The following is a 15321-nucleotide window of genomic DNA, read 5'->3' on the forward strand; positions in this document are numbered from 1 at the left end:
GGTTCAAGGGGAGCAACTCTTAATATGATCTGCTAATGAATCGCCCTGGTGTCATCAACGTTCCTAAACTTCCCTAAACGAAAGCACTATTGGATTTAGGAAAATAATTCTTTCCGTATATTCTGCAAAGTTACCATACGGAAAATTCTAAGTAAATATACGAAATAGGTACCGTATTCTTCAAAGTAGGTAGACTTATCCTACCCTGACGCTTTCCTAGAATTAAAAGCCGAATGATAAGTATAGAGCTGAACAGGGTGTTCGTCCTTCTAGGACTCGTCAGTGATGATAGGGGCTAAAATTGGAAATTAAGAAGTAGTATATAGACCACCCACTCAGGTCTAGCCAAAGGTTTGAATATAGAAGGGTTGGGTTACCTTGATATCACGATGTGATGCATGTTTTGATTATGGATACTTTACAAAGTAATTCATTAAGTATATATGCAATAAACAATGGTAACGTGACATGCAGGTAACGATAAACCCCTAATGGCTAATAGTCCATCTGACTGGTTTATAATCCGGCAACCTCAAAAGTTTCCAGCACATACATTTCATCTATATTTGAAGACATAAATATATATATAAAAAAAAAACAATTCATGACCACTGTCCATCGATTTGGTTGATTATGTTTACAATCGGACACCACTTAACAGCATCGTCCCCAAAATCCCGACGATGTATTATTCTGAAATGTTCAGAAATTAACCTGCTATCGTTCTATATCGGAATACGGTCAGCTTGTACAAAGATAAGACGTTATCTACGATTCGTAAAGGTGACGGGAAAGGCGTCTGTGACAATGGCGTGTATACTACGGCTAGGTGCTGTATTGGCAGCCATAGTATTGCACGGTAAGAAAGTATTTCAACTTGATCCTAATCTTAGTTAGTTTAGTGAGTTTAGGAGGAGATAACCCACGAGTGCTATATTTCCATCGTTATATGAGAGAAAGAGGCCACTAAAAGAGGGATCCCTAAAGCATCATGGGTTTTTTCTTCTGTATATTCTTTAGGGATTTTAAAGAGAGACAAATCTCTGCTCAATCGCACCACTTGGGATTTTTTTATCCCATCTACTGTCCTTATCTGTACTTTGCTTTCTTCCGCTGGTTTCCCCTTGGTACCCGTCCTCATATGGCCCTGACATTTGTTTGCAAAGATGCTTAAAAATTATACAATGTTAACGCAGTGACAATTCGGGGGCAAAAACAACATCGACGTGCTAATCAAATCGTAATTCTAACTCGAAATCGATAGAAGGAGGGCAAATGTGAAAATAATATAGCTCACATGGATACCCATGGAAAAAGTGCAAGGAGACTGATACCATGTGTTCCGATGGATTAAGCGTCTTCAGCTTTGAATACGAAACCCAGGTCAAATCCGCTTTAGGTATATCCTCAAAATTATATGGTGGTTAATAACGGAACTAGCAGGCATGCCAACGGGCATCGAACCCGTGACGTCATATTGCAAAATGAAATGACACATTACCCTATGACTCCACAATGTCAAACAGGGATGTTCCTAGTTATAAATAAAGATTAAAGATTGGGAAATAGAAACAATCACGATTCTCATACGGTGTAGTTGTTAACTATTTTTTAGTTATTACGTCGTAGTTAAAGTATGATCGAGGTACGCGACTGATGTCTTCGGTGATTGATTATAAGTTCCTAAGGGTATATTTGGTCGACAGGGTCAACAATGGTTTGTTGTTTAAAAGACAATGCACTGAAAATATACCTATAAAGGAAGAATGTTGCAATATCTCTGTTGGCTGTTCTGATAAGCTAAATGTCATCTCTGCCTCGTATGGAAACAAGACATGGGACACAGTCAGTTTGTCTATTTGTATATAACAATAGTCTGCTGAGATATCGGATCGAAAATCCCATAAGATTTTGTCGACCTGGTATTCAATCATTGTCACTATTCCATCCGCGATGTATGTCATTTTGACCGTCTCCAAATATGGTACGAATACACTCTCCGATTTACTCTCCGATTTATTCTGCTACCATTACTCGCCATCTGTTACAGTTGTACAGTCGCCACATATGCCTGCTCTCACTGCATCTCTCAGGAGGCAAGTTATTGTTGGGACCCTGCCGAATTGGGGTACACCATGTAAATGAGGAGCCCCAGGATAAGATCTACCATATTCCTTTGATTGTTAATTTATGGTAGAGGGCCATTTAAAGAGATATATTCTTTGCTTAGGAAACATTGAATCTTATCATTTCTTTGCTCTGACCTTTCTTTCGCTGATCTGATAAATTTAGTGTGTCTGTTTTCTACCCGATGTTCGGAGGAAGTAAGCAGTAAACCCCCTCATTCAAACAAAAAGTTTAACTAGACACTGGAGATTGCTAAAAATAATCCGAATGATGTGGTTTGCGAAATGTCGTAGTGAAAATCATTGCTATCTGTTTAATTCCTTATGATACTACTAATCAGTTTCTCGAACTCATATCAAAGTAATATCGTACGGTCAATGATGTAATTGTTGCGATTATGTTGTATTTTCAGTGATTCAAGGATGTCCGAACGGCTGGGAATCATTTGATGATTCCTGTTACTTTGTGTCAGACATGAGAGAAGATTGGTCAGCCGCATCGGTAAAGTTTGGGCCCCATTGTAATATAAAAGGGGATAAGAAGGAAATCACACACGTGATTTTTGCGCGAAAATTTGCTTTGTCGCAAAATTGCTAATGCCTTTCGATTCTAATTAACTCAATATCTCCACTTAATTTTTCTTCCCAAAATAACAATAAAAAATAGAATTATCTGCAAATGCTTAGTGATTACAGAGGCATTGTATTTAAGCTGATAAATTTAGCATATAGGCAAACAATGTATTTGGGGAAATTATTTTTTTCGCTATTACGCTATCTTGTGTTCCCCTCCTAGCTCAAACAATGTTCATACTCATCTATTTATTGTTTTCCCTTTTCAGAACACATGCCGCCTGTACCATGCTCATCTTGTCGAGATCGAAAATGAACACGAGGATAACTACTTGAAACAAATCATCACCAAATATCACTGTAGGTTGTCTTTCCTGTTTTAATAGATACATCAATTCATATTAAAACACCCTTAATATGATATTGCGATATATCATTGATCTGATTTCCCTTCTGTATCTGATCCCCTACTTGTGGGAAAATAAATTTATCGTTGTAAAACAGTAATTGAATGTTTACCTTCGTTTAGCCAACATGACGTGTTGGATACCACCTCATTAACTATATATATTTGGTTTTAACCAATTTTTGCATGCACTATGCATATCTTAATTATTTCCCAAAATAAAGTATTTAAATTTGATTCTTTGACTGCCTGTCCAACCATTTTAACAAACTTTTTTTTATTCTTTTGTCATTTTGACTGGTATATTTGACCATTTAATTGGTGCAAATATCTTATACGCCACATTCTATACCGGATCCATAAAAAGGCATTGTCTTTGTATTAATATTTAAAATCTTCAAAATTACTTAATGAAGAGATTTGGTCGTTATTCTAAATATTTTGCGAAAATAGAAATGCAAATAGAGGTTAGACAATTAGTGGTTGTTGTATGATATCTCTTTGATTCTCGTCTCTTATTTTTCAAAAGTTACAAAAACACAAGCTTAAGTAAGTGTTTTTGTAACTTTGAAAAATTTACCAAGGATAGTGAAAGAAAAGCCATATATAACAACCACGAGTTTGTGTGACCTGTTTCTACCACAATAGAAACGCTATTATGAGGATGAATTGACTTGTTTTGTGTCAACGTGTGTTCTTTTCATAATATCAGATGGAATGTAAGGATATAACCTAGAGTAAAATGCCGCTAATTAATATGCAAAGATGACAATTTCGGATATGAATGGAAATATTACAATTTCTGACAAATCATAATAACAAGTAATAATCAAGTTTGTTATAGAAATATTAAGATATTTTGAATATGACAAAAGCCAGAAGACCTTCAAGCGTTAGCCAATCGAAACGCATTGAACAACGTGATTAAAAAATAGGCCCGGTCAAAGGTCGCCATATCAACCAATCAAAACGTATTTGAACTTTATTCATAAACTACTCTTATTCAACAGCTGTAATAATTATTTCAGCCTTGGGAGTTAAATAACAGACACATATTGTGGTAGAAACAGGATTACATAATACAGTATATTGCTTTAGGTCGCTGTTACATGTTGTTATTACCAGGAATATTGTAGCTAGATGAATCGCAACCCTAATTTTGAACGTAACACAGGTGGTTTTTCGATGCAATTGAGATGAAGCAGAACTATAATGTCATTTATTTTATCTAGATGGACAAGTACATGATAGATACTTTTGGTTGGGTGGAACCGATTCATTTGTTGAGTCAGACTGGAAATGGATTGAAAGCGACAAACGTTTAACTTATACCAACTGGCTTCCGGGCGAGCCAAATGATCACCATGGCGAGGATTGCCTAGTAGCGGAGCTGAGTGGTTCTCGCTTCTTTTGGAGAGATCAGGAATGCACTTCGAAATTCAACTTTGTTTGTGAGATCGGGTATGTTCTCATGGCCTCCATTAGGATCTCAGTTTGATATTTTCTTTTTTTAACTCTGTGATAAAAAGTTAGGGGCGTGTTTGTTACTTGTCGATTTGCCTGGTAGAGTGTGGCTGAAGCCTGATTTGGCCTAAATTGGTATGGCGGATGTCGTCGATTTGATATAGATTGGTGTGGGAGGTGTCGTCGACTTGACCTAGATTTGCATGGCAGGTGTCGTCGTCCTGACCTAGATGTGTATGGCGGGCGACGTCGATTGGACCTAGATTTGTATTGCAGGTGTCGTCGATTGGACCTAGATTTGTATGGCAGGTGTCGTCGATTTGACCTAGATTTGTATGGCAGGTGTCGTCGACTTGACCTAGATTTGTATTGCAGGTGTCGTCGATTGGACCTAGATTTGTATTGCAGGTGTCGTCGATTGGACCTAGATTTGTATTGCAGGTGTCGTCGATAGAAAAAAAAGACACTTACCCTACGGGAACAGCTGGTCTTATTATTAGCATGGTCACTTTTCAAGGGTCTTCATACATATCAAGAAGGTTTTTATTTTAGATATTTTGACCTCGTTCAATCGATTTTTAGAATTACGGTTTCTTCTGTCGACATTCAGTATTGTTTTTCTTAGTGTAGAAAGGCGCTGTTAATATATGCAATATTTCTTATCGTCTGTCGACCCGTTTTATTTGACTGTACTTACTGTAGTTATCTATTATATTATAACGACAGAACACCGAATAATTAATCGTGTAAGCCACTCAATTGAGTAGCAATACTTATGAACTAAATTAAAATAATTACAGTACAGATCAATATTTTGATTAGTTAGATAGTTAATTAGTTAATTAATGCCATCTAACGGCGTCACAAAGTCTAACACTCGTCAGTGATGTCAGAGTTGAAGATATTGAATAATTTTGAAAAAACACTACCAAAATACGTTTAAATGTTCTGAACTCCTTCGATCGTTCAAATATTCAAACGTGCCATAAACAGCTTACCATAACCTGAAAGTATCCACAAGCTAAGCGTACCACTCAGTTATCTAACGTTTAAACCCATGTACAAGATGTAAGTGGAATATCCAAGTACGTTATTTATGTTTGTGTACGTGGGTATTATAACCTATATAGAAGATAATATGTGACGCTTTTCTTGATTTTGACGTTACATGTTATAGTACAATATGAATAATTTCGATCTTTCAAATATTTTAAACGTAGATAGCATACCATAAGCTGAAAGTGTCCGCCAACTTTGCGAGCCACTCAGTTATCTAACGTTTAAATCTATGTTCAAGATGATATCTGACGCCTTTCTTGATGTTGACATTACATGTTATAGTACAATATGTATTTTCTTCATGTAAATATTATGTAATAAAATTAAGGTTATGGTTTTAATTATTAGCATTTTATTTTCAGTGGTGATTCTAGTGGAAGTGGAATCGTTATAGGATGAAACTTGTCCACATCACTTCAGTAAAATCTCATTTGTTGTATTAATCTGAACAGAATAAATTTCTCACCTGACGACGTTTCAGTGTATGTTTGTTTTTTGAAATAAATGGTATTAGTATTTGATAACGGGGAGTGATTGATTGTATTTCATTTGTGATGAACTGGTTACTATGTGTGTTTTATATAGAAATTTAACCATTAAATTTACTATTAACAAAAATGTATCCATTCCTCAGGCTCTGTTTACTATATACAGTGTAGAGGATATTGAATGGTTTCCCGTTTAATATAACATATATTTCACGAGTATGACAGAATATCGATATTTTCACGAGTGCGAAGCACGAGTGAAAAATATCGAAATATTTTGTCATACGAGTCGAATTCTGTCGTCTTTTTGTGACGTTACTCCACGTCAACTTGACGGCGCCATTTTGAAAAGGACAGCGCAATTTAAGCGTTTTCGGCTGTTATTGGAGAATCTGTGCATGGTTAGCTAACGTCAAATGAGTATTTCAGAAATAAAGCAAAATAACCAATTTATCTATCATCGCTTCGATCGGAAAAATCGGCAAGTTTCAACGAAGTAAATTCAAAGGTCCGCTCTGATTGGTCAAAAACGGAAAACTTATATTTTCACTGCAAAACTTATATTTTCACAGTAAAATCTTGTATTTTCACTGCTCATCGCTGCAGTGAAAATATAAGTTTTATAAGTTTGATAATTTCTATATTTCACCGGCAAAAATGCAATAAAAAAAGTATAAATATAACATTACAAACAATCCAAACGACTTTAAAATCTTGAAGAATGGATCAGTCCATTAACAATGAACAGCTGTTTAAAAATTGTATATTGTAGAAACAGAACGATACTATTTGAATACAGGCAAATGAGAACTATCCACAAATTTTTTTTAGGTTATACCCTCTTTTGAGATCCTCATTCACTCCAGGAAACCTGCGCGCGCCAGATAGGCAAAATGACCAGAGGCAGGAAAGATGTTTTTTTTTTTTTTTTTTTTTTAAATAGTATCTTAAGTCAAACGCAGTTATTCAAAACAGGAAATAAGCATATCCTTGAAAATTTCAAAACGACCTCATCTTAACTGAATGACAAAGGGCCATGTTGTCCCCTTGACATGTATAAAGACATTGAATTAAACGCATATGATCTACAATACTTCCATGAAAAGTCAAGCTTGAAGTCATGACGGAAATAATAATAATACATAAACAGTAAATACAGGGGAAAAGTAGGTGAAGTTAGAAATATGGAGCTGTAACGCATTCACTGTGTATAAGGAGTAATCTGATAATTGTTATCGCCCAAAAGCAGTACTTGTTTTATGATAGATAACTTTTTGTATGCACTATAGCGAGATAAGACGCTATCTCCTGGATTATGCCCCAGTAAATTCCCTCGATAATATACTATCATGTATATTGTACGGATAGGACTGGTGTGCGTGATTCTGGTTACGCAAGGTATGAACAACATTTAAACATTTCATAAAAAATTGTAATTCCGCAAAAGAAAAGTCAATATTACTGACCCTCATAACGTTAAATTTCGAACATATTTGTATTGAAAGGTTCTAATCGTATTTATCCTGCAACGGGCATTTGCATTGTGGGAATAAATCCCACTACATATATTTTTGCTGTATTCTGCATTAACGGAAACCAGCTATATTTTAGAATCTTAGCACGTACCTCAATTCGACTGACATATTTGGAGCATTGCTGATATCGTTTCACTAAAAAATACTTATTTGGTTGACTGTTACCTGATAAAAAGAATACATGGTCAGTCTCTTAAAATATAAGCTGTATTTTTGCTCGGGACAGAAAGACAAAAGTGTCTCTTCAAAGGCTCGCCACTTTGCTTTTCTTTATCCTCGTCAAAATACAGTATTCTCTACATATCTTTTACCTTCCGTATACGGTATCAGATGTTTGCGTTGATCTCCAGTGATCTTCGGACTTCCAAACGGCTGTGAAACATTTGACGGCTCCAGCTATTTTGTATTCAGCATCACGGAAGATGGGCTAGCCGCAACGGTAACTGGACTTTGGATGTACAATCATACATAACATGTAATGCTCATTCTGTATACATAATTATATAGATGGTTAAAGTTTCTTTAGGCAGTTGTAAAACATGACTGATTTGTAAAATGGTTCATACTTAATTGTCGTCATTTTCTTTTTCGAGTTACCTTGGTTTCTTCTTCATTACTTTAGCCATATTCACTTCTGGTGATGGCTGCTCTTGAATAGTATTATTGTAACTGATTTTTTCCCCGTTGGTTTTCCCTTGGTACACGTCTTCATGACTCGACTCTTACAATTCTATGCAAAACTTTTAAACAGCATACACTGTTCACGCAGTGATACTACTGGAACAAAAGCCATAACTGTAATTCTAACTCGAAATCAATTAAACAAGGGCAAAATGTTAATACAATATAACACTCATGGAAAATGGAAGGAGGCCATGTGCTCCGGTGGAGTAAGCGTCTTCAGCTTTAAATACGACACATACTCTGCATATCTAGGTCAGATCCGCTATAGGTACTATCCTCAAAATAAGATAAATGGTGGTTAAAAGGAAACCTGTAGGCTGACCAAAGGGCATCAAACAAATCTGACGTCATATTACACAATGAAATGGCACATTTAACCTATGAGTTCACGACGTCAACGTTACAATATTACCATCGTATAAATCTGAAAACACCATATTTTTCTGTCCGGAAATTTTGATAATGTTAACAACTCTTGGGATACAAAATCATCTGGGATAGGTAAACACAGGTTGGGGATACAGGGTTTTAACTATATATGAAAAGAAAATCAACAATGGGCCAACTGAAATAATCACGCTCCTCATATAAAGGATGTTAAGAAAGTCCGTCCCTCAAATTAGAAAATGGTGTAAACATGATAAAGGCATTCGTATAATTCTTCCTGTGTTAATAACCTGAAGCACCACCTTCGTTTCTGTTTATATCTTTTATTATATTAAGCATTGTGTGAATTAAGGTAGACACGTGTTCCTAAGGTATACCCCTCTACGCAAAGATTAATCGACGTCGAAATGGGTCCATTAACGTTGGACATGGGTCTCTATACACCTTTGTATCAAGAAAACTCCTTAGAATTTTAACTGGATTTAAATCAGGAGAATTCCAGGTCAATTTTCTTTAGAAATAAAGGTTGACAAATTACTTGTTCGTCATTTCTGTGTAGCACGAGCCATATAGGGCGTGCCACCATACTGGTGGAAATTTTCCCGCCTGGGGTAGGGTACCAATTTCTTTTCGTCCATGGAACCGCTTGCATTTTGATATTGTCGTCTTCTACTTCAGTGAATACACGTCTCCATAGCAATCGAAAAGAGTCATACTCAAGGGAGGTAATATCGTATATAGGATACACACTACAAATTTAACTGCGACTAAAATTTGAAGGCGATACGTGATTTTACTCCCGAATTATAAGCAAATTCATTCACGGAACATACTTTCTTATCACCATTTAGCTTATTTGTTAGCTGGTTTTTAGTTGAATATGATCGAGGTAAGCTTCTGATAATGAAGAGTAATCCATGTCTTTGATTTTAGGTTCGTTAGGGTATATCTGATCGACAAAGTCAATAATTGTTTGTTGTTTTAAAGACAAGGCATTGTCAATACATCTCTAGATGAAGAATTTTGCGATATCTTTGTTGGCTGTTATGATAAGCTCAATGTCATCTCTGCCTCGTATGGAAACAAGACATGGGACACAGTCCGTTTGTCTATTTGTATATAACAATAGTCTGCTGAGATATCGGGTCGAAAATCCCACAAGATTTTGTCGACCTGGTATTCAATCATTCTCACGATTCCATCCTCGGTGTATGTCATCTTTGCCCCCGGGATAAGATCTGCCGTATCCCATTGATTGTTAATTAATAGTAGGTAAGAGATATGTTTTCTGTATAGAAGATAGTGAATCTTATCGCTTCTTTGTTCTGCCCTTTCTTTCGGAGATTTGTTTTATTTTGTGTGTCTGTTTGCAACCCGATGTTCGGAGGACGTGAGCCCCCTGATACAAACAGAGAAAAGTTTAACACTACAGATTGTTAGAAACAATCCTTATAATAATGTTATTTTTGATATGTCACAATAAAACCGTTATCTGTTTAATTTCTGCTAGTTATTTCCCGAATTCATATTTAAAATGTCATATACGGTCAATGATGTAATTGTTGCGATTATGTTGTATTTTCAGTGATTCAAGGATGTCCGAACGGCTGGGAATCATTTGATGAATCCTGTTACTTTGTGTCCGACATGAGAGAAGATTGGTCAGCCGCATCGGTAAGGTTCAGGCCCCATTGTGATATTTAAGAGGATACGACAAGGTCAGGAAATGAACGTATATAATCGATCTTTGCACCACCATTTGCTTTGTTGAGAAACGTATGTGCCTACCACACTTTATATCTAGACTCTTGGAGAAAACACGCAATTACAAAAAAAAACAAATATTTGAGGATATTAAATGTAATAACTATCCCAAACAATGGTCGAACAAAGAGTAAAGTAATGTAACACATACTTATTTATAAAAGTGTTTTCCCTTTTCAGAATACATGCCGCCTTTACCATGCTCATCTCGCCGAGGTCGAAAATGAACACGAGGATAACTACCTGAAACAAATAATCATTAAATATCACTGTAGGTTGCTTTTCTGTTTTAATACATATATATATTAACATTAAAACACCCTAAGTATAAGATTGCGATATATCATTTAACTAACTTCTATGGCAAGCCAAGTTGTCATTTGTTCACGTAGCAACGTTGATCCAGAATCTTACCAAATTATATAAGATTTCTTATATAATATAGAAGATATCTCATATACTTTATAAGATATATTTTAAAATAAATTATATATCTTATATAATGTATAGGATATATTATATATTATATAGATATATTATATAGAAAATCATATAAGATACATAAGCTATATTATATTTGATATAAGATATCTTATGATTTGGTAAAATACTGGATCAACATTGCTCCACGATTTAATGACAACTTGGCTTTCATAAATTCTCCTTCTGCATCTGACCCCCTTTCCAAGGAAAATAAATTTGGCACCTGGTGTACATCAGTGATAGAATGTTGACACTAGTTTTTTACATGACGTGCTGTGTAACACCTCATTAACTACATGTATATATTTGGTTTTAATTATTTTTAATATATATATATATAGATATATATAATAGATATATGCCGTAATTGATTTTCGCAAATTATGTATTTAAATTTAATCTTATGGCTGCCTTTCACACCATTTTAATCAAACTTTGTTTTTATTATTCTGTCATTTTGATCTTTTACATTCTATACCGGGTTCTAGAAAGTGCGTGGTCTATTGTATCAATGTTGAAATTCTTCTTCTTCGTCATTATAAGCAAGGATTAAAAACTCATTTTCCATGAGAAAATGGAAATGCAAATAGAGGTTACACAACGAGTGGTTGTTGTATATGGTATTTCATTAATTCTCGTTAATTTTCTTTTTATATATATCATAAATAACCTGTAGGATGTTTGGATATGACCTTTAGTAAAATGCCGCTAATTAATATGCAAAATTGATAATTTCGGAAATGTATTGAAATATTACAATTTATTACAATACGTAACAAATATTAAGCAAGTTTATTAAAGAAATCTATATATTCTTTTTAAATATGACACAAACAAGAAGTTCTTGTGTATTATCTTTCCCGGGACGCCGTGAAGCGGCCTTCAAGCGTTAGCCAATCAAAACGCATTGAACCACGTGATTAGAAAAATAATCCCGGTTAAAGTTCACCATGTCAACCAATCAAAACGCATTTAGAGTTTATTCCACGTTTGGCATAAACTGAATATTATTCAACATTTGTTATGATTATTTCATGCCTTGAAAGTTAAATAACACCCACCTATTGTGGTAGAAATATGATAAAATAATATGGTATATTGCTCTAATTCGCTCTAAATGTTGTTGTTTTTTTCTGACAAGGTTGAATGTCCCAGCTGGATGAATCGCTCACTTAATGCTGAACGTAGCACAAGTGGTTTGTCTTTACAATTGAGAGACTGAAGAACTACACTGTTATTTATCTTTTCTAGATGGACAAGCAGACGATAGATACTTCTGGCTGGGTGGAACCGATTCGTTTGTTGAGTCAGACTGGAAATGGATTGAAAGCGGCCTGCGCTTTACTTATACCAACTGGCTTCCGGGTGAGCCAAACGATAACGATGGCGAGGATTGCCTAGTAGCGAAATTGAGCGGTTCTCACTTCCATTGGAGAGATCAGGAATGCACTTCGAAATACAACTTTGTTTGTGAGATCGGGTAAGTCAGACGTATTCGATGCGTGTCGATATGCCTAGTGGTTCCTTTGTCATCACCCTAGTCTTCATTTTGAGAGTGTGACTTAACCTGAATATTAACTAGATTTGTATGGTAGGTGTCGTCAATTTGACGATCTAGATGTGTATGGCGGGCGACGTCGATTTAACGATCTAGAATTGTATGGCTGGTGTTGTCGATTTTACCTAGATTTGTATGGCGGGTGGCGTCAATTTGGCCTAGATTTGTATGGCGGGTTGCGTCGATTTGACCTGGATTTGTATGGCGGGTGGCGTCAATTTGCGGGCCTAGGTTTGTATTGCAGTTGTCGGCGATGAAACAAAAGACACCTACCCTACTGGAACATCTTGTCTATACACAAATCTAGATTCTGATTTTGAGTTGGAATGACGGTTCCGTTATTATGTCGATATTCTGTGTCGTTTTTTTTGTTTAAGTTTGTTTACCATATACATTTGCTGTGTTTTGGTGGGTCGCGGTGGCCGAGTGGTTAAGGTGTCCCGACACTTTATTACTAGCCCTCTACCTCTAGGTTGCAGTTGCCAGGTACTGACCGTAGGCCGGTGGGTTTTCTCCGGATACTCCGGCTTTCCTCCGTCTCTTAAACCTGGCACGTCCTTAAATGATCCTAGCTGTTAATAGGACGTTAAACAAAAACAAACCAAAACTGTGTTTTTGCATGTTTTATCGTCTACTGGGATACTGTAGTTGTTGTAGTTATATTGAGTATTATCTTTAACCGAGAGAACACCAAATAATTATGCAACCCACTCAAGTGAATAGCAATACGTATGAATTTAAATACTTACAGCACATGTCAATATATTAATGAATCAGTTAGTTAGTTAATGCCATATAGCGGCGTCATAACGTCTAGCACTATTCAGTGATGTCAGAGCCGAAAAGAATGTAAATACAGAAGAGACGTTTGGACAATTGAAATCGGTTTATGTCAAGTGTACAGACCTAACGATTCAATCAATTGGGAACATTATAGATATTGATTAATTTTCAAATGACATCAAAATACGTTTACATATCCTGAACTCCTACGATCGTTCAAACATCTAACGTTTAAATCCATGTTCGTGTAATATTCAAGTACGTCGTTTATGGAACATCTTGTCTATACACAAATCTAGATTCTGATTTTGAGTTGGAATGACGGTTCCGTTATTATGTCGATATTCTGTGTCGTTTTTTTTGTTTAAGTTCGTTTACCATATACATTTGCTGTGTTTTGGTGGGTCGCGGTGGCCGAGTGGTTAAGGTGTCCCGACACTTTATTACTAGCCCTCTACCTCTAGGTTGCAGTTGCCAGGTACTGACCGTAGGCCGGTGGGTTTTCTCCGGATACTCCGGCTTTCCTCCGTCTCTTAAACCTGGCACGTCCTTAAATGATCCTAGCTGTTAATAGGACGTTAAACAAAAACAAACCAAAACTGTGTTTTTGCATGTTTTATCGTCTACTGGGATACTGTAGTTGTTGTAGTTATATTGAGTATTATCTTTAACCGAGAGAACACCAAATAATTATGCAACCCACTCAAGTGAATAGCAGTACGTATGAATTTAAATACTTACAGCACATGTCAATATATTAATGAATCAGTTAGTTAGTTAATGCCATATAGCGGCGTCATAACGTCTAGCACTCTTCAGTGATGTCAGAGCCGAAAAGAATGTAAATACAGAAGAGACGTTTGGACAATTGAAATCGGTTTATGTCAAGTGTACAGACCTAACGATTCAATCAATTGGGAACATTATAGATATTGATTAATTTTCAAATGACATCAAAATACGTTTACATATCCTGAACTCCTACGATCGTTCAAACATCTAACGTTTAAATCCATGTTCGTGTAATATTCAAGTACGTCGTTTATGTTTTTGTACGTGGGTGATATAGCCTATATAGAAGATAATATGTGACGCCTTTCTTGATGTCGACATTACACGTTATAGTACAATATGTATTTTCTATATTTCAATACTATATAATTAATTTTTCTTTGTTTTCATGGTAAATACTCAAATCTGATTGGTCGAAAAATTCTTTTCATTCTTCTATGAAAGAAATTCCGAGAATGGCGCGAAAATGTGACGTCACAATACGACAATTGACGTTGCGTATTGATTTGAGAAAACCAGTAAAATTGTACATAAAACATGTTTTAAATTAGAAAATCATTTTCAAAAATTAATTATATAGTTTCATCGGGGTATGAAACAAATTTTGTTTGCAAACTACTGTAAGAATCCGCTACGCGGATTCACACAGTTTGCAAACAAAATTTGTTTCAAACCCCGATGAAACTAAATAAAAAAAAAAAAAATGCTTAAATGATAAAACAGAATTACTTTGAAAATTATCAGCATTTTATTTTCAGTGGTGAATCGAGTGTAAATGGAAACGTTTTCGGGTGAAACTTGTACACGCCTCTTCAGTAACATCTCATTTGTTGTATGAATCTGAACAGAATAAACTCCTTACTTGACGAAGTTTCAGTTTCATGTTTGTTTTTATTCTTTGTAGAAACAAATAAAACTAGACTGGTAGCGAATATATTTTCTTTTGTTCAAATACTTGATTTTATTTCATTTATGATGAACTGGTTACAATGTGTGTTTCGTATAGAAATCTAATAATTGAATTTACTAATCACAAACATTGATCCATTCCTCGGGCTCTGTTTACTACAAAAGTATAAACATAACATTACAAACAATCCAAACGAATGTAAAATATTGAAAGAATGGATCAATCCGTTTTATAATCAACAAATCTTATTTAAATGCATATTGTAGAATCAGAATGATATAATTGGAGCGAGAACTAACAACAAGAATA

At 35.4% G+C, this 15321-nt stretch overlaps 1 protein-coding gene across 1 annotated transcript; it reads left to right on the plus strand.

Moving 5' to 3' along the window:
- Positions 1 to 757: 757 nt before the first annotated feature.
- LOC117321544 (perlucin-like) lies at positions 758 to 6103 on the plus strand. The gene is made up of 5 exons (XM_033875988.1): positions 758 to 859; positions 2540 to 2628; positions 2969 to 3059; positions 4338 to 4566; positions 5991 to 6103. Exons 1-5 carry the CDS (start codon positions 808 to 810, stop codon positions 6025 to 6027), a joined length of 498 nt encoding a protein of 165 aa, XP_033731879.1. The 5' UTR covers positions 758 to 807; the 3' UTR covers positions 6028 to 6103.
- Positions 6104 to 15321: the final 9218 nt, after the last annotated feature.

The sequence above is a fragment of the Pecten maximus genome, chromosome 2 (genome assembly GCF_902652985.1).
Source record: "Pecten maximus chromosome 2, xPecMax1.1, whole genome shotgun sequence".
In the NCBI taxonomy this organism is placed as follows: Eukaryota; Metazoa; Mollusca; class Bivalvia; order Pectinida; family Pectinidae; genus Pecten; species Pecten maximus.